The following is a 21390-nucleotide window of genomic DNA, read 5'->3' as shown; positions in this document are numbered from 1 at the left end:
CAGACTTCCCCGGAGCGTAAACATGACAAGGCAAGCGAGCCCTGCCTCGCGGTATGTAGTAAAGCAATACTCTGCATAACAGCATAAATACCCGGAAAAACATCCAAATGATTTTTGAAGGAGCTGCAGTGATTTAGAGTTAATATTCACACTGTGTCACTCTTTTTGAGGACACACTAAAGAAGCGAGCTTCAGTGCTTTCGCTTTTTGAGCCACACCAACTTTGTTATAGACCTACAGCTCTTGATTACGACGGCCATTGCAGTTTTCTGGACGATGGTGCGTATCGTTGGGAAGGCGGCAAAGCAACAGTAGTCTGGACGACTGTCTTTCTGCAAGGCATTAGAGAAGTACAGGTTGCCATCAGTTCCCATGGAAACCCTCTCATCCTGCTCAATGTGTTGGAGATCTGGAAAACAACATATATGTATTAAAAACATGGCAACATGCACCTGAAATTTCTGGCAACAAATAAAAAACTGGACGTAAAAGAGTTTCACCAAAAAGAACATTCTCTTCACTTCAACTATAATATTCAATTCTGACATGGATTTTATAACTAGGCTGCGTGATGACAAACTTTAGTACAATGGAATCTAATACAGATTGGATAATAAAGGACATAACCTAAAGCGTTTCCTTGTATAACCCTGGTGAACTCGTAAGTGCTCTATCGCAGCATGATTGGTGTACATGGTGTTATTATTTCAGATATGGGTCAGTGATGCACTGTCTCACGAGCACATGCAAAGGGTCTGACTGGTTCATTGAAGGGACCGCCTGAAGATGTTGGTTGTTTTGTTTATGCTCCATGCAGACTCACAAAAACATACTCTGATTATGTTATAACATTTGAATAAAGATGGGTTATTGATACAAACAAAGTTGTGTATTCCTGATCATATGCAGAGCAGAATGTCATCACATTCTCATTAGAAGTAGGTTTTGTAAGTTCATTAGGATTTATGTCTTTTTGTTTTTTTAAAGTAGAAAGAATTTAAAAGTAAACTTGAAAAATCAAGATCCAAACTCAAACGGAATCTAAAACACATTTTGCCCACAAGTGTTTTGAGCTATTCTTCCTGGTGCCCGTGGGCCCGTCCTCCTGAGCACCTAAAAGGACTCTTATGTTATTCTTTCTGACATCAGTCATGTTTGTTGGAGGCAACCGAGAACCTTCAAGGGGTTGGACAGAAAGCTCAACCCCTATTGACGGAGCACTTCAGACAGAGCTGAGGTGACCTTTTACAAAGTAAATCACTTTCTCTGACAGGGGTGGGAAAAAAAAAAAAAGAGTCCTGATGTGAAGTAAACCTCAAGTGTATAGTCTTCTTTATCTGTCTTTATTGTTAGTCCTAACTGACTGTCTTGTGCCTCCTCCAACACAGCAGGTTTCACCAGCCTTTGTACTTTGGTTTGTCAGTGAGAATCTCTTGAAACGGACATTTACTATTAAAAAAAAAGGTATTTTTATATTGCACAGTGCTCACCCAATAAAAAGTAAACAAACTCCATTAGGACTCCACTCTTATAATCAATAAGTACATCGATTTAAACATGTCTTAACACAATCTGAAATTCTGAAGTGTCATACTTTTTCCCCCGACATTCATCACTCTGATCTTGTGCAACAATCAGCCAAGTGTGAAAGAAAATGAACATGGCTAAGATTTCACTAAAGATTTCATGCTTTTTGCACACCTGCAAATCCACATGTGCAGAGCAAAACAGCGCGGAGTCGTTTCAAAATATCAGAATTCTCTAGCCTCCCCCTCTACCTACAGGCTATTTCTTCCATCTCCAAGAGAAGCAGTTTCAATTAAAGAAAACATCTGTATGTAGATTAGTCAGGCAACATGCTGTATGGCTTAATTATTTAAAGCCCACTGAAGCCATTCGTGGTCATTGACAAACATGTGCAAATGCCCCATAAACCAGGGACTGAACATTTTTAAGACTGCACTCCCCCATTGGCTGTTTACCCTTCTTTCCATCCATGGAACAGGGAACCACAAGTATGAGGGACTTTGTGGTTGAGTCTTTAGTTACAATAAAATGAAGGAATGAATGCATCTCGACAGCTGTCCTCCAGGGCCACCACAGTGGCACAAGTTTAATATCGGACGCTCTTACTAATGCACCCGGAGCAGTCGGGGGTTAAGGGCCTTGCTCTGAGGGCTGCAGTGGTGACCTGTCAGCAGTGAGATTTGAACCAGTGAACTTCTGGTTACAAGCCAGGTCCCTGACATCTACGCCAAGACTCCAGGGTATATTGGTAGTAAAACAATTTCATCCGAGAAAATACAAGCACGTGTGCTCCAAATCTTACCGAGAGACATCCAGTAGATCTGACGTGGTGCCACACCCTCTGGAGGGTTACACTTAAGGACGATTGGCTCTCCCTCCAGAACAATAAATCGATTAAGTGTTTCCTTGGGAAACTTTGGGATATCTGTTAAAACAAAAGTCAAAGGGACATTTCACTGTGAAAAAAAGGACAATGGCATAACTATTGGGCAAGTTAGGATCCTTATGTGAATGTTACTGACTTGGAACTATGATTTCAATCTCGTCCGCCATGGCAGTCCCCAGCTTGTTATAAGCAAAGCATCTGTATTTTCCCTGGAACTGGACAAGGTCCTTGTTGTGAAGCACAAAAGTGCCATTTCTCTGGTCTGTTCTGATTTTTGAGAACTCTGAAGGGATAAAGGTTCGACCATCTTTTGTCCATCTATATCTGTAGGAGCAGAGTATGAAAAAGAAACCCATCGATTAATTATGTTTTATGCACTTACACATTTTATACATCTTTCATATGCTTTATTGATTTGTTAAAGATATTGTTTTAATTCATAGTACTCGGTTTCACTTACTCTGGTGGTGGGTTGCCTATGGCTTGGCACTGCACAGTGATGGTGTTGTCAAAGGGAAGTACAATAATGGGACCCAAAGTGTGACTGACTATGGTTGGAGGCTGCTCCACTATCAGGAAAAGACATAAAATCACCACAGAAATGTTAAATGTCAGCATGGTTTCACTGCTTGTCTGAATAAAGCTCAGCAAAGCGATATGGTGACGTTTAGTGGTGACAACACAGCATAAACGGCACAAATGAGGTGCCAGGAGCAGACAGACCAAAAATAGCACAGCCGAACGTGTTTGCAAATCATTCTCAACCCTAAACAAACCTCTGCTGTGACACTAAAGGAGCAGTTCCCAACTTGCAAGAAGACATGGGGGCGGGACAGTTTAAGTTTTGAACCACACATGTTTTGCTCTCCATCTCAGTCAACTCTTCACATGTAAGCACAGAACAAGTGAGCACTAGTCAGCACAATCCGGATGAGTTTCATGACACTCCTACCTTCCAGAGGAATTCTGAGGCCTGTGGCCCTGGAGGTCAAGGCCAAAAGCAGAACAAGCTGCAGGCTCCCTTCCAACCTCATTCCACTCAGCTGGTTAATGGAGACAGTAGAGATCAGGAAAATGGGTTCATCAGCTGCCGTCACTTCCAATTTTTAAGGCACAGGGCACCTGAAAGAGAGCAAATATTTCATTCATTCATTTTAAAATGAAGCCTTTAAAAACACCTTTTTGGTACAAAATGCAGCACACCTTGCATGACATTATCTGAACAACGTACAAAAATATCACCCAGTACGTATCAATGCTGAAGGATTTTATGCAACAATGCTGTGAGCTAATGAAAGTAAGGACACAAGCAAGACAGTATGAAACCTGTTACACAGGTCTACTTGTTCATTTTGATAAACCATGTAAAATGTAATGCAAACATTTCTTTCCTCTTCCGCACCTGGTTAAATCTCATAGGACTGACATCCAGCGTGAAAACAAGCAAAGTACTAGTTGCAATGACTTATCTGTGGGTACCCCTGTAATCAATACTTTTTCTACCATTTCATGGTTCATGCATGTTTTGATCAGAATGTTAAATTAAACAGTTCCAATCAAATAAGTGATTTCATTCCAGCAGATGAAAAGAAGAAACTTAAATGTCTATGATCTGACCCATTCTGCATAATTGATGCGACATGTAACAGTGATGACCCCCCAGCCATTTAGCTTCGGTTGTCCCTCATTGTTGTGATGTTGTAGCAGAACACACCCGAGTGCTTGTCTGGAGATTACCCTTTGAACTGTAAAGTCTGGCTGGTGGCATCGCATGGCATGCTTACTGTAAACCCACTTGGCACAAAGGCTAAGCTGCTGTCTGCTACGATCACTAGATCCAAGATGGCAGTCTATAAATTGGTCTAAGCCCCTCAGTGTTTTCACGGCTTAGTTCTCACAGTGCTGAGACTGTGGCAGCGGCACTGGCAATGCCAAATGGGTTCACCCTCCAGCTAATCCTGCTATCAGGAGAATGAAGGCAGGGAGCTCCAGCAGTCATACAGTATGCTGCTTAACAATGGCTGACTGCTTCTCGAGGTCCTCCTAAGGACGCACGACTACTTGACTTAGTGGAAAAGGTTAATGTGGTAATTGTTATCGACTAGATTCGGGATTACGCTGCTGGAATTTAGAATCAATTAAACAAATTGAGCGATTGTGGATGCGTATTATATAGGAATTTGTGATTATCTTACGAGGTAAACAAAGCTGAATAGAGGTTTCTTACAATGGAGAAATTATACATTTTATTGTTGCCAAAAATTTATAAACTACTGTATTCTGGTGCTGTTGTCGACTTATAAAGCTTTGCATTAGACAAAATGCATTGTGGCTTATTACAGACATATGTCCAAATTTTAGTGACAGAGTTGAGATTCACGTCACAGAACGAAAAGCAGATCAGCCCAGCAGTGTCTGCAAGCTCCCTGTCAGATGGAAGGCCTCCATCTGAATGAGAAGTGGGACCGTTTATCTAGATTTGTGTTGATCCTGACAACGCAGCAACAACCAACCAGTCAACTTTCATTCATGCACAACAAATCCACTGCCTGGGACCCACCCAGAGACCTTTGCGCCGTCAGCCAAATTATTAAGATTTATATGCTCGTGGAGATCTGTAAAACTGCCACTCTTAATGATAACTCAATCAAAGTTCACGCGGTTTTAAAAGCAAAATCCTGAGCGCATGAAAGAAAAGAGGTGGAGTTCCTATGTAAATAGGCAAGCAAGCATTTGTTTTTGGGGGCAAGGGATCTATTACCTGAACACATGGCAGATTATAGCCACAAATCCACAGGGATTGTGTTACCTAAGCCAATGGTTGGCCCCAGCATGAAGAGTGTGACTACTACACGACTAATCTCACCAACACACACACTGTATACTATGACCCCCATACCCCGCCCCCCCCCCCCCCCCCTTTAAAGTCAAGCTTACTGCAGGTTCCTATAGACAAACCAGCATGTCTCCCTGTCAGTGAAGCAGGAACAATCTCTCACACAGCGAAGTACAGCAAGAAAATATGCTCTAACGTCTAGTAAAATCAAACTTTTCATCAAATGGCCAATACTTACAGTTGTTTGAGTCATTTTACATCTTAGGTCCACCTCTATAGGAGGCACAAGGCAGCTGCACTATAAGTCCATTTAAAAGTACAGGACCATCAGGGGATCACTCCAACAACTCTCTCTGAACTAACATCTCTGACATGTCCTTCCTCCTCCACCTCATGTTGCTCCTCTCCTGCTGCACGGACACGCCTCCCCGCCCGCCCCTTCACTCAAGCAGCTAAAGGAGCGACAGGAGACTCACTGAAGTGACATATGTCGCCAAAGCCTCTCACTTGGCAAAGAGGCTCTCTAAGCCTGTGACAATGACCTGGACAAAGGCTGCACTGCGGGGCTACTCAATGAGCATTAAAGACTGGGTGGAGAGGAAGTGCAGGCATGTCTTGCCCTCTCTCTCTCGCTCTGTCTTACTCTCTCCCACTTTTTCCTTGATCTTCCCATCCCGCCTTATACAAACTAAGCAAGCCTATTCACACCCGGCTCCATCCCAATGATCTTAATGCAATGTGTCTTAGCTCCATTGAAAAGGGAACAGAGTCATCCTCTCCCAGAAGACCACATCTTTTGTGAAAGTGTACTTTCATTTCCCTGCAGCGCTCCAGGGTATTGATAGACGGAGGCCGGGGACAACATGTCTAAAATAGACATATGATGGTGTTGATAAAAGACATGACTAGCTATTTCTCTTTTTCAGTTTTTCTCCAGGTTTTCTCAAGCAATTTCTTATCTGGAGAAATGGAGAGTGTGATTCACTTCAGCCTGTATTTCTCGTTCCGCTATTCAAACAACCCAAACATCCCTTTTATGTAGAGGTCTCTGATGTTATCTGTCTGTGATTTACTCAACTGGCGTCTTGCAATATTCTAAAGAGCAAAGCAAGAATTTGCACAATGGGTAACATGCCACAGTATGGAGGCATCATTTCTTCAGCTGGACTGTGAAGGGCAGAAAATGTATATATATTGAAATAAAATCAAAAACATATGTATATTTTTCCCTGTCATTCAATGAGATACAGTAACCTTTCCACGAGGTGAATTACTGATATGCTAAACGAGCCACCAGGAGTGAAATTTCCTCAGATCAACATTCTGTGTCCCTACAACTGCTCCAAGCACATAGCTCACTGTTAGTTTGTGATGTTACCTTTGCTTGTTATTTTTTAGACATACAGCTTGAAATATCAGCTTTTCGATTCAAACATTTCACTAACCTGCATTTTAATTCCCATCAAACACTTGTTTGCAGTTTGTATTTAAAGGCTTGTCCGGTGTTTGGCTCTAGCTTATTTGGAAACTTTACCTACAAGAACAATATTTGTAACTACACCATTATCGCTGTCAGCAGAATGGGCATTAAGCTGACTAATGGAGCCATAATGCTCACATTGAGAGGGTAAGAAATGCTCGCACAGCCTTGTAAAGTCATAAAGCCAGCAAAAGAGTTGACATTCACTGAATAGTATAATAAAGTCTGACATTAGTAAGTGTAAGCTCTCTCACTCTCACTCTACTACATCCATTCTCAGACATTTATAATGCTGGATAGACTGTTTTTATTTCTAAATGAAAAAAATGGACTCTTTCAGAACTCCGACTTGCTTTTGTGTTCATTTATCTCTTGTACAAAAAGTGACATCAACCAGAAAGCTGCATGTTTTATACTATCCTACTCTTACATCAGTGGCTATTCAGACTTCAAGTTCAGCCTGAAGCCTCTGCTTGTAAAGAATGGCTGGACATAATTACGCACTTCACTTAAGACAGTTGTCATCACTTCAAATGGGCCTACTCCATGTTTAAAAGAGCATGGCTCCTGTATACACAGAAATAAACCTTTGAGGCAGACTTTCCAACTCAAATGCTTTGTATGCTACGCAGACATGCAGAAATGATTCGGATGAATAAAAAGACAATAGCCATCCCATGGTCAAACATACTTTGTTTGATCTGAGCAAATACATAGTTACCTCACTGAATTCTAGGAACTACTAAGTCAATGTAGAACTGAAAAAAGATGAAAATACAAAGCATAACTGCAGCTAAAGTAGCACAAAATTGTACCTACTGCTTATTTGTGTACTTTAATTCTCTTTCTGGGCTAGACGTGTGTGTATGTGAGATAACTCAAGTTTCTCAGGCATTCATCAAACTTTTGCATGACATTGTTGACTTTTACAATGTCCTCAAATATACTGTATGCTTAGTCTTTCAGCCTTTTGACATGCAAACCAGTACAAACAACTCATGTTGCTATGCAATAATAATGTAAATCACAATAACGGGAGCAGGCGCCTTCCAACTGTCTGTCAGGAACTGACATAATGACCAAATATTTACTCTTGAATGGCACCACCTAACAAAACATACAAACATAGGTCTAATTCACGCTGTCACTTTTCTGAGTAGGCTTCATGAAAAATAACTTCCCTGCCCGATGATCCCTAAACTTTCTCTCAATGACATGAACGACTAAAGTGATCCAAGTGAATTACATGAATGGGATGTTTCAGGGTCTCTTCTCATGACCAGCTTAATTGCGTTTGTCGTATCATCGCAGTCTCGAAAATGTGCGAGAGGCTAAGTCAGTCGTAAATCTTCACGTGTTTACGAGCAGCTCAAAGCGTGTAGTGTCAGACTGATAGGATGCCCTACCCGGTGCTTTTGTTATAATGTATTTCCACTGAAGAGATCGTGTCTGGTGTAATTTTGTTGGAAATTACACAACAACAAGTGTGTGCGTGCGCATTTGTGTGTGTGCATGATGAGTATAATCAAACCAAAAAGGGCCAAAGAGCCACACCTATGTGCTATAACTCACATGAGGAGCTACATTTGTAACCGATTCTAGAATAATAGAAGCCACAAGAAAAAGACTTCAGTAAGCGTATGAGTGTAAGCCCATGCAATTCAATGAATAGTCACTTCACATAAGCAGACATACAAGAGCACGCACAAAAGCGGAGCAAGATTTGCTGTTACCATAGACAAGAAAGGCTGTGGCCGAGGGTTCAGGCATCGACAATAAACAACATTTTTCAGCTGCCTGAGAAAACCTCAAGTGCATATACTAATGTGGGACCTAATCCAGGTGTCAGTCATCTCAAATAGTTTCTCCAGATGAGAGATAAAAGCAAAAACTACAGACAGAAAAGCATTGGCAACAGGTTTTTCTGAAGACGTGACTCCTGCGAAGGCTCCACAACTTACTGGAACTTAAAATAACTAGCCAGGCTGTCATGTGCAAGCCTTGAATACCATTTAATTGTGACAAATGTTTTGTTTTTTTCGTCTCAATGCTCATCCTCACTGTGTTGCCTACGGCCAAACTATTAAAAAACGTATCCTAACGATATGAGTCGATACATTAATCTATATAACCCCCCCTCAAAACAAAACCGTGTTTCCAGTAAAGTTGATCAATTTTAATATGTTATTAATAAAATTGAAGTGATAATGATCTATTAGACTTGGACACCGACAGTAACATTTGTTTCATATGCTATGTCTGTCCTCTTCACCACACAGTCAAAACCCTTTAATTACATTATTTACTGGTGTCTTTGACATGGGCTTTATTTTTGTTCTAGTCCCTCAAGCACTTTTACAAGCTAGTAATCATGTCGTGTCCGGAATTCACCCAAACAACTCTCTGACACACGTCACGTTCACATCAAACCTGCGCTACCGGTATTATGCAAAAAAAAAAGCATTAGCTGTACACACTTACACTTTACACGGGTGTAACACGTTTAGAGTTAAAGTGTGTAGCAGCTCACATGCTAAAATACTGCAATAAAAACACTGTAAAGCACAGTATGGTGAAGGGGAACACAAATTAGCTTTCAAATACATTTACTTTTGTATGTATCTTTAATCATAATCAGAATTGGGTTTGAAAATCTAAATGGCAGGTTGGCCTTGGGGTTAATGAGTCATGTTCATTCAGTCCACATGCACCAACAGGAGTTTCAGCAGTCCGAATGCGAGTGCTACTGGAAGAGCAAAATGATTTGAAAAAATGACATGTGAGGAGTTGTCTCAACAGCCTGGCAATCAAATGCATTGCACGCCACCATGACAAACGTAATTCCCTGATGTGCAATGCTTTGACCCATTCTTGATACTTTTTTTATTTTTTTTTTAATTTGCTCGGAAAATATGGATATAAAAAGAATTTTAAAAAGGTGTTCAACTACTTAAAACACATCTTCCATAGAAGTCAATGGACTGACATAGACTAGACAACAACGTGAATCACTATGGAAATATGTGTCCCTTGGAGTAGTGCATTGACAAAGAGTGGCATTCAGGAGCTTAATCAGTTTTCCACAGCGAGCAGCGCTGAGAGACAGTTCGGAGACGAGCAGTCACACTCTGCTTCCTCCCTGCAGACACCAAGGCCACGAGAGGACCTCTTCACACCTTCCTTCACCCCGACACATTGTTCAGCACAGTTGCAGAGGCGCAGATAAGAGAGCAATGCTGTGCTCTATGGTGCAAGTTAAGCTGCTAATTAGTTTATAGGATAATCTCGAATGCCTAAAGTGGTATTTAGTTGGGTTGGTCAAGACACAAGGAATTGTTATTTGAAAACAGCCATTTGTAGGAATGCAGCGCTTTGGTGTTATGACAGAATTTGTCAGAGCAACAAGTTTAAGCATGAGCATGTTTTGTAACATGGCAGCTGAAAATGCGTAGCTGCTCACGCCTGTGTTCATTTATTACTTTCTCAATTAAAGTATAATTAAAATCAAAGTTTCGACATGAAGCCACAGTCTGGTGATATCCGGTCTTAAAACCTCATCAGCGTCATACTTTTTTTCTTTGTTATTTTAACAGTGATTAGACTTTTTTTTTTTTAGAATTAGGATTAGCTTCAGCATCACAGGACCCTTAAATTAAGAATTGTTTTTTTCTCCACAAAGCTTTCCCCTTAATAAAACACAGCTCAGGAACATTTGTACACGATTAGCAAAACAAGGGCTGGCAATAGATGTTTAATTTTCTTTGTTCAGTGGATCAAGTGGGTTGCAATCAGTCTACAGTGTGAAGTACTTCTACTTCACCGAGTACCTTTGGATTTATCAATCTAATCAAGCAACAACGCCAAAAAACTCAACAGTGAATGTGACCAAGCCACACACCAGAGCAGATCTTGTTGCATTCGTGCACTACTGTGGATGCTCTTAAACCCCCCAATGCCTTCTCCCGCACCACCCTTTAAAGTTCGTAGAAGTCACAATGAAAAAAAACAAGCAGACCGATCAGGCAAGACGAGAAGAGGATAAAGAGTAATCTTTCTACCACATTACCAGTTTACTTGAATGGAAAGTGTCAGAAAGGAGTTCAGTCCTGCGTGTGCGTGTGACATTAGGATGCATCATCCATAATCGTCACAGACTTTGGATGTTATCTGCTTTAACACCCTCCAAAAACAAAACCTGAGGCGGTTTGCATGGCATTTACTAAATGAAAGGAAATCCAAAAACTTGTGAGATCCGGGTGAGGAAACAAATGACTAATACTCCTACTCTGGGAAACTAATTTATTGCCAACTCATCTAGAGTGTGTTACAACAAGTCAAGATATTAAGGTTCATGAGTCACCTCAAAATGCACCATCAAAAGAATTCAAACGTCAGCAAGGTTTGACAAGGGCTAACTACAATGAAGCTGAAAAACTGAATTAAAGAGAGCCCTTTAAAACTCCAATCTGCAATGATAAAAGCAACTAATGACACTTGCAATAATGTTTATCAGCATCCGCATTTACCTTGTAATTGTGATGAGGTACAGTCAATAAAATAAGTGACAGGGGGTAGATAAAACGTGCCATTTCCTCCTTGTTTTCATTTGTTTGTCCTTTAATCTGGGAGAAAATGCTCTGGCTCAGAGTTTGTGGTACTTAAAGAGATCCATTGCCTCAATAAGTTTGAATTGTATTTGAGACAAGAACCATCCGAGTTGCACCTTGCTTCACCCTGTGTGAGCCCTGGCATCACCACTGTCTATTACAGGCCCATGACAGGGGTACCCCTGTGAAAGTGACAAGGCCTGACTTCATTAGCATATTTGGAACCCCGTGAATGAAAGTGTTTGTTCTGGTCTGCGTGCCCAATTGAAAGGGTCCATTAAGGAGTGTTTTAGGGGCTCTACTGTGTTAGGTCGGAAGTTTGGGAGCTGGTGCATTGAGGAAAATGCCAGAGTAAAAAAAAAAAAGGGGGGGGTAAAAGTTGTAAGGGACAAAGCGGCCCGGATCAGGCTATATGCAGACGACACTCTGCTCAACACATTTCAACAAGTGAAACGCTGAGCCTCATAGCAATCAACAACATCAATCAGGTTAATAAATGTTTCAATGCAAATGCTGAACATGTTGTCAGGCCGTAATTAAACTCACGGTTGCAGGTTTCACATTCACAGCCAAGTGTCCCGCCTGTTTACTGTAAATCAGAAACTGTAACATCCCCCCCCCCGGCTCCCGTGTGGAATAACAATTATCAGACACCTCAATTTCTCAGACAAAGGCAGTGCTGGTGTTACGAAATAAACTGTCCTGTTTCAACTCTTTGGTAAAACTTAAGAATGAAAAACTTAGGTTAATAAAAACACAAAAAGATTCTTGCCATAGAAAAAAAGAGATGTTTCGTCTTTTCACAGAACATGTCAGTAACAACATACTTTGAAGATTGCTAGGCTACTCCTAGCATTAAATGTTCTTTTCAATATATCTGTGCTTTTCACTTAATCAACTTGATAAATCAAAGTTTGCATCATTGACATTTTTCTTGGATCAAACACTGATAAATCTACTTCTAGAGTGACAGTCTTGTAGATACTTGGGTTCATGTTGTGGATACCAGGCTGTGGTCTTGCATGAATAATGACATGAAAAGCTGTGAGAACATGCAAGTTCACCCGTGGGTGTGGATAAATATAATTCAGTGATGAAAAACACAAAATCAGGCAATGAAAAATCCCACAAGACAAAGGCCTTTGAGCTCATGATGAGTTGTCAAAGAGAAAGCTATGTTTGCCCATACATCATAATTAAGTGCACGTCTTTCGTTCATACCACTGAATGGAGACCTGTTGCTATGGTAACCTGCAGCTGAGCATACCTTCAGCATAGTTTTGGGGCTGTTAGCCAGAATCTTCAAACTTATCAGAAAGCAAGTTATTTTCTGTGTTTTGAGGTTAAGGGTTCCTAATTTTTAAGGCGGCATGAGTCAAAGATTTCACTCTTTCATGTGATGAATTTAATGCAACTAAAATAATAAATCAAGCTATATTCACCTGGCTGTAGCCCCAAGCAGTTATATCTGTTTATTGGAAATAAGCATTTCAGACAAGCCGGGAGATGCCAGCTGATTACCTGGAGCTCCGACACGGCCTGATGGCAACACAGATGCATATCAACACCTGCTGCACGGTACGGCTCCACATAAAAACAAAAATGTTGTGCAAGATTAGTGCGAGCCTGGTTGTGACCCTGACAATGGAGGAATGTTTTGTGGGTGCAGGAGAGATGAAAGCAGGCAGAAAGCAAGAGGAGGGGGCTGGAACGCACAGAGTTCTGGGGGTGATATCTATGGCACAGGAGAGAGAAATCCATGGGAATTCAGCTCATTAGCATATGAATCAGATTCCAGCAGCAGAAAAAGACACAGAGTTCAGAGCCTGTTGTTATGAATGTCAGCAGTAAATGAGTGAAATTATTACTGCGAGTACTGAGGTCAACGCTAATGGCTGCAATATTGCGCCACAAATGTTGAGCAATTTAGATTTCTATGGCAAAAAAGATGATGTGTTTAAATGACAAATATTAAATGACACAAACAAGTCAAACAAGGTTTTAGGGTTTGGAAATATCTTACCCGCTGACACACTGTTATGAAAGAGAATAGTCATGAAGTATTTCAAAGAGATTAATTATAACAAAGGTGTTAATGAAATCACATTGTGTTTTTATTACTCTACTTGTGGTTGTGACGATTGAGCAGAGGTTTTCCAAAGTTTATTCAATTATCTGGCTGATATAAAAGAGATCACTCAGTGATTTAACGTTAAATATAAAAATAAATTACATTTGAGACTTCAGACCAAGGTCCTAACTATTATTGGCTTCTATGAATTTAAGCAAATTCTGAGCTTTGAACTGTTGACTTACAAAAAATTTCTTTTTTTTTTCACAAAAACAAGAGGCTACAGCAAATCAGAAAACAGCATGAACGTGCTCATGTAACGACATTGTTGAGATGGCAGAGCTGTAGTTTCAAGTCATAGAAACAGTTGACAATCTTTTGTGTGCTGTAAAAACATTACAAACCTTGTTATGCCAACGTGTAACTGAGTGCACCCATGTAGAAAACTGAACTCTGGGAGCTTCAAAGCTGAAACATGTTTACCATCCAGGATGTTATTGTAAAGGCAATGTGTCTTTTTTAATACTTCTCCTCTATATAAGTAAGTTCCACTCTGAATTCTGAGGTCGAAAAATAATGGAAAGCAGATGCTAATACGATAACATCCAAATGATTCAGAAGCTATAGAGATTTGAGTCATCTGACATATCTTTCATCTAACAAACTCACTCCAAATATTCTGACAGTAGACTCACATGTGAAATTATAAAAATTTTAGGGGAGAACTTTAACTTTTTGTAATCGTAAACACTGCCATCAAAACTCTTGAAAGTTGGATATATACTGAATTCGTGTCTATATTTCTCTAAATAAAATCAAATGAAGCTTCATTGCCAGTAAGCAAAGCCTCTTTCTGGCCTCTCAGAACCTGTTCTAGCTCATGTGGCTCATCCCACCCTTCAAGGCAGGGGACATGTACGAACATGGAGTCCATGCATCATAGCAGGATTCCTCACTGCTGTCGAACACAGGAAATATCTTATCATTATGCTTCCACACACATGTGCTTGCTGTACATCCAGATTTAGTTTTGACCGAATGACATGCTCCCTCAGGTTGCACACCTCCATTGAGGCTCCCGGAACTGCAAAACAAAACTGGGCTTACAACGATAACACTGCAGGAGGTGACCACACAGAGAGGATGTTTACTTCATAGTCTGGCGACCGGGACACGCTGTCACAGTAAACAAGGGGATGTGCCGCAGATGTCACAACATATTTCTGTACTTCTGTCTCAAAGTGAGTGTCTGTCCTGAGGACGGGTCTCAACAGTGAGGGCACTGTTTGAAAGCAAGTGTCCACACAAATGCTGTGAGGAGCATTTTCAGTGCCAACACACCATGTTCTTCACTCACTCGAAGGAATGCGGCCTATTGTCAGCTAAACTTGTTCAAAAAGCTCCTGAAAGCGATGCACGGAGGGGGTGGATGCGGCTTACGTGACCGCCCTGAAAGCCAGATCATCGGAGTCCGCCGGCGCTCGTCGGAGAAACTTCAATTGCCCCAATTCAGACAGGGTGCAAAGTTATTTGTGCCCCCTGTGTGAGGCGTTGATTTCACCAAACATTTGTCGGCTGGAGCGGTCGTGACCTCTGCTCTTGGTAGTTAGGAGCTGGCGGAGCAGAGAGGCAGAAAGCCAGACACCATGGAAACAAGAGCGCTGGTATCCATGCTGGAAAGATTTACTGGGAACTTTTCAGGACATTTCCACAGTGTAAAATCTCAATCCCGCAGCGGGTGAGAGTTGGGCGCTAACACATCTGTCAACAAATCCTTAAAGAAGCCAAAAGCCTGAAGACGCAATCAGTTTCTGACAGCGGCTCCTCTATTTTAAAAACCAGTGTGTTGAGCACCGGCGAGTTCCTGTGTCAGTGACTCCTGTAAATATTTCACAAGCATTCCAAGCGCGGACTATCTGTCCTCAGCGCAAAGTAATAAATCCAACCACCAAACACTCACATCGGGGCTTTAATTTCTCTTTCATGGTCATCTTCTGATCAACATCATTAAAGTACTGAGGGAGCACGTTTGGGAGGGAACGACTGCGTGTCCTTTTATGGCACAAAAGCGTGGCAGTGGCAACACAAACTCACAGCAGGAAGGACCATGGGAACGACGGAGCAGAACCACCTGCCATCCCTCATCAAACCTAGAAACTCTTCTTTACAAGTCTTCATATTGATGCACATGGTATGCAGACTGTGGAGGCTGTTTTTGGCGCTGGTTAACAAACCGAATACCAAAAGATTAGAATAAATTCAGTTCTATATTGTTTAAATAGACTGAGATCATCTGTGACCCGAGTGTTTCTGACAGCTGTTATCTTCATTCTCAAGAGCAGATTAAGAAGCCTCCAGGCATCTTAATTTATTCATGTATGCAGTATTCCTAGATTATCGTCTTAAACAGTACTTAAACAGTTAATCCACATCATTGCTTTTTCTGAGACTACTGATATGTAAAATATGTGATTATTGTGCTTCTAAAAAAGCACACCCACATTTTTCTTTCACATTCCTTCTTTTCTGTAAGAGTGACATGTGTTTTTAAGCATGTGTTAATCTCAAAGCTCTCTTCACCTTTTATTTCACTCAGACAACTGAAACACTGGGTTTATGTGGAGACATTAGTGTTCAATAAAATAGTGTTTCATACAACTATAATAACTTTGGTCAGAACGACTCAACTTTTCTCCATCTGTTTCATACACCCCTTTGTTTATTGCTATTATGTTTTTGTATGTATATTGCAAATATAGATATGGGTACAAGGGTACCTTACTGTACAACATGTCTTCTTTCTTAATCCGTAAGCAGCCGACAACTTGAATTTTCAATCTATCAAGTCACAATTAGAGCCGACTGTGACATATATGCTCGTATTTGTCTATTAAATGGCATCACCAACTCTGACTGCATCATCCACAACACTTTGGCCGAGATCTCATAGTGAAAACAACAAATGTGCGCATTAAACCCCGATTGAAATGCCTTTACAAGCCAGCTGAAAGTAATTTGCAATCATGGTTACTCTTCCACTGAATGAGATTATGAGTTTATGTTAGATTCTTTCATGCAGTGGCTTCACGTTGATACCATAATTTTGTTGACTATAAGCGACAGGCCTGGAGTTTTACTCTTAACAACTAGTCACTGATTAAGTGGCTGAGAAGCCCACCCCCTGCCTGGTAAGGCTCTTACTATCCACTCGCTGGTCCTAATGGATAACTATGAGCCGCTCAGATGCTGACTGCAGCTAAATATACTCTGTACTACTGTCACAACACATTTGGAAGCTTTGGAAATCCAGCCAATGCATTCAACTGTAATAGATTCCTGCATATGATGCATACAACATGTCAGAATGATACTATAATATTTGCAGCATGTAATTTATGTATCACATCTGTCAGTTTTCCTCCATGATAAAGCGACAGTTTGACCTGTAATGTAACAGGCTCCAATTATACAATTATAGAGGTTGCTTGGAGTCAATTATCTGCTCTTTTTCAGAGGAGGCAGAGGAGGTAGGAGGAGACAGCATGCCGAGCATGTTGCAACATATGCTGGATATACCTGTCCTGGAGACACTGTGTTTACAGCCTCTGTAACAGGAGGTGAATTACCTTGATACATTCACGCATTCCCATCGCCATTGGGGAGCTATTTGCTTAGGAAAGTTTTGATTTCCATTTCACGGTGTCAAATCATTATGACATTTCCAGCATGAATCCCCTGTCAGTTTGCATCCAATCACTTGCCTCATGAGAAGTGCACTCAGACAAACCACTCACCAGCTGACATTTAGGATTTGGCATCTTTTCTGTGCCTCTATTAAACCATAAAACTCCACTGAGTCATGGATGTGGAAGGTGCAATTCATATTTAATGGGGACATTTTTGTCAAAACAACTTTTTGTATAACAAAAGACCGAGATGTTCACACTGAGCAGGGCAACGTAGGGAAACTCTGGCTGTTTCACATTGGAGATCATCAGAACATCTAATAATAAATGTTTTCATGAGCAATTTGCATACGGTTCTTCAACCTAATGAGGCAAATATTTGACAAGCACAAGCAGTGTTTGCTTTATTAATCTGAGACATGAAAAGAATCCTGGACGGGACTCACAACAAACACAACATAATGTTTTTTCAAAGTACAAATTAAACGATGACCTTGTTCTCATGTTGCCACTTGCTGCACTGTAAATTCATGTATTGCAAGCCAAGCCAAACATCACCACGGGGCGCGAGGATCCCAGGATTCCCCAATTATCACGTTTCAGTCAAATTGGTTCAAACAAAAACAAGAGATTCGACCCATTTCACCGTGACAGTCCTGAATAGTCCGACTTTGCAGGACCACTCACAGGTTACCTTCCACAGCAGCAGCAGCAGCAGAAACACACATGTACTCCCGTTACAACCCACCTACACATCTAAAGAGTCCTTATTTACTTAGTATGAAAACTCACAGGAATGTCCACACCTACAACAACTTTTCATAGCTGCTGTTACTTTCCATTCACTGTAAACGACATAAGCATTAACAGGCACTTTCTCATTTGTGGTACTGATACAATGAGTAAGTTCTTTAAAAAAAATTAAAAAAAGTTTTGACAAACTTAAAAGTTGTTTCTGGCACAACAGATACAATTCCATAAGTCTGTTTAAATTGTGTCGTTCAACTAACTCACCCATAGGAAGAGTAGGATGACAGTTCGTGTGAAGAGGCTTGTGAAGTTAGAAAGGTGGACCTTCTGAAACCTTTTTTCTCCGCAATATGAGTGAGCGGCGCTGACGGCGTCAAACATCTCCCACTAAGTTTTTGGAGCGTGCTTCTTTCACCTCAGTCGCCCGGCCGGCGTGTGAAAACTCTCCTTGAGTGACGGCCAAAAGTGCGACGTCAACAACTGCAACTTATGACTCAAGTCTCCACAAGGTCGTCCCTCTATTTTGGAAGCTGCAGAGGTCAAACGACGTGCAGAGTTCCGCGTGGGTGTGTGTGCGTGCTTGCGGGTGCGCACGCGTGTGGAATGACTGCTGTCATAGACTATAAATACTGGCATGCGCCCAAAGGCTTTAAGTCAAATATGCGCGTATCCAAAAGGAGTTTGTTCCATGTGCGTGCGTTCGTGCGCGTGCGGAGATTGTCAATCTGGATGCAAGGCGCTTTTTTTCATTTAAATGTTAAATTTTTTGTAATTATTAATACGCATATAGTTTTTTTGAAAGAGTGTGTGTTTAAAGTATGCATCCCATGTCAGTCTTTTGTATGAAGGTGTTCTTTCTTGGTACTCCCACAATCTGAGGACCTGCCCAGTGGTCCAAGTTGCTGACTCTGCTCTATTTCCTATAGGTGTATGCTGTTTGTCTCTCTATAATTGACTGGCAACCAGATCATGGTGTATCTTGCCCCCAGCCACCATAGCCAGGGGAGATCAGCTTCAGCAACCCATAATCTATCCTTCCATTTGTCCATCTTCTATAGTATTTTATCCAGTTAAGGGCTGTGAGACTGTTGGAGCCCATTCCAGCTCAGGGAGGGTCCACCCAGGATAGGTAGACAAGACAGGCAAACACTGAGAGATCCACGGGCAGTTTAGGGTCACAATTTAGCTTCAACTGCAAGTTTTTGGACTCTGTAAGGAAACTGGAGTACCCAGAGATGCAGCAAGGGAGCAACATACAAAACTCCACACAGAAAGGCCCTCACTACATTCCCTACATGACTATAACTACAATACTGTGTTGCACATTTCCATTGTCTTAAGTTGCATAAAACAGAAGGAAGAAAAATGGATGGATCAAAAAAAAAAAGTTATACTTTCAAAAAACATGATTTACTGTGAAACAAACAAATTGTACCATTACCATGGATTTCTAACAATAGCATATGTGACTAAGCAATGCAAAGAGAGACAGCATCCTGTTGGTTTATAACCAAACTTTTGGTTTAGGTATGTTCTGCATGTATATAGGGTATACCTGGATCACATCTTGTCTTAAGAAGTCCAGATCATGTAAAAATAAGTACTAATTAAACTCACTGACTTGAGTTTGAGTACTTATTCTAAGATGAACTTCAGAGCAAGAGGTAAGTATTTGAATTTTTCAAATAACGATGGGAGGTTGGAAATGCATGCAGGCTATCTTGACTCATTTAAATATTGTTTGTTAAATCATGTTTGTCTACATAGATACATTTTAACTAATGAAAGAAGGTGAGGGCTTTTATTCAATGTCAATAGAACACACTATATTAGAATCGAGTGTTTTAAGTACAGGGTAATAATACTATAGAAAAGCTAGAAATTACAAGATAAAACTAAGAATAACAGATACGACCAGTTGCTAAGTTAATTTAAGCAATGAATATAGAATGTTTTAAAGGAAAAGCCATCTGTGGGCAGTACTCACAAAGTTACCACAAACACTTTCAGATCTTTACATCAAATGTATTTCATTATTTTTAATGTGGAACACAGGAAGTTGGTTATGTCTCCATCTGCAGAGTTTAAAACAAAAAACAACCCATTTTAATAACGTTCAAAGTGCAAGATACAGATTTTTGCTCCAATGTAGGATATAAAAGTAAAAACTATTCAGGAAAATTCCTACTTAAATACAGAGATGTGAAATTATTTATACTACAAAAGCAACTTTGTGTTGATTATTAATTAAAGTGTGACATGTTTGGATGGGGTTGCACGGTGTTGTACTCTCACCTCACCATAGTTCAAAAACATGACTGCTTCCTGTCCATCAAGCATAGTCAGCTGGGACTTGCTCCAACACCCCGTGGTCCTGAGGTGGATAAAGTGTGTGTTGTCTGGAGAGCTTGAGGCTGCTCACTGATGTCACTGAAGGTAAGAGTCATTCCCTGCTTTCTTTCCATTTGACAAGGATCGGTTGATGTTAAAATCACATACACTACCATTCAAGGGTTTACAAAACATAAAATGCTAAACAAACCTATTCTATGGATGTTAAGAGTGACTTTATTGATTAATATTTATACTTAGTAGAAATATGCCTTTAAATTGTTCAGTTTGTGTCATTGTTTCATAGTTAATTCTCTTGGTAAGGAGTCTCGGACTTTATTTCCAACTGTTAATATTATCATCACGTTCTTCACTGCATTCAACACAATTGTATGAAGTTGCTGTGGTGCAAAACAAAAATAACAGCATGGTAGCATTGTTACATATCACACAATTTTTACAGTGAAGAAACATGTTGAAATATATTCCAGGTGAAATTAAAGACTTAATAAGTTGGAAGTTCTGCCCTGGCTTGTAAATTTGTTGCATGGTGGGGGGAAAAAAACCCAAATTTATTTAGATTTAAATATGAATGTTTTAGTTTGAGAGTGGATGCTTAAATACATATGTATTATCAGTATCATTGTAGCCATCCAGGCATGTCGGCTAAAAAGAGTTTGAGTCTTCTCACAAACATCAGTCACATATTTCATGTGTTCCAAAGGCTGACATAGGTAATTGCTCTTTTCTAGTTTCTAAATGGGATGAATGGATGCAGAGTGGACTTTGCCTCTGAACGTTCCCGTATAATTCTCAGGTGCCCAGAGTAATCTAGATTTCATAGTGCAGGAGATTAATCACAAAGCTGCTCGTACTTTCCTCTCCTCTTGTAAACAGCAGTTCAAATTATGACTATGCAAAAATCCGCCTGTTTGTACGGTGTTGGTTCCACCCATCTAAGTTCACTCAGGCCTCCGGCAGCAGCAGAGCCCTATCAGTTCCGTGACTGAGTAAACACTATTATTAGAGCAACACAAAGCGTAAAAATGTGTTGTGTTTTTTACTTCACAAGGGTTGAAACATCCTGTCACCTGAGGTGGTTCTTCAAGTGTCTGAAAGAATGTGCAAAGGGAGGCCAGACATTCTCTCAAGACACGAACACAAACAATGGAGTTGAGCAGGCATGTGCAGGTTGGCAAAAAAATAAAAACTGATT

At 40.6% G+C, this 21390-nt stretch overlaps 1 protein-coding gene across 9 annotated transcripts in view; it reads right to left on the bottom strand.

Annotated features, from left to right (window-relative positions):
- Positions 1–18384, bottom strand: part of chl1a (cell adhesion molecule L1-like a) — a 48639-nt gene extending 30255 nt beyond the window's left edge. For 6 of the 9 annotated variants that reach the window (XM_080469232.1, XM_080469230.1, XM_080469229.1 and 3 more), the window contains exons 1-6: positions 5488–5623; positions 3366–3535; positions 2874–2982; positions 2550–2737; positions 2330–2452; positions 239–409 (exon numbers count right to left, since the gene is read on the bottom strand). In XM_080469232.1, coding sequence (XP_080325358.1) covers positions 239–409; positions 2330–2452; positions 2550–2737; positions 2874–2982; positions 3366–3447 — 673 coding nt within the window. In that variant the 5' untranslated portion in view covers positions 3448–3535; positions 5488–5623. Of the gene's footprint in view, positions 1–238; positions 410–2329; positions 2453–2549; positions 2738–2873; positions 2983–3365; positions 3536–5487; positions 5628–18107 lie in introns of those variants that run through there. The other 3 variants (XM_080469233.1, XM_080469227.1, XM_080469234.1) reach the window with 2 other exon arrangements.
- Positions 18385–21390: the final 3006 nt, after the last annotated feature.

This window comes from Lipophrys pholis (assembly GCF_963383615.2).
Source record: "Lipophrys pholis genome assembly, chromosome: 8".
NCBI classification, from domain to species: Eukaryota; Metazoa; Chordata; class Actinopteri; order Blenniiformes; family Blenniidae; genus Lipophrys; species Lipophrys pholis.
This window is presented reverse-complemented; position numbering and strand designations above follow the sequence as displayed.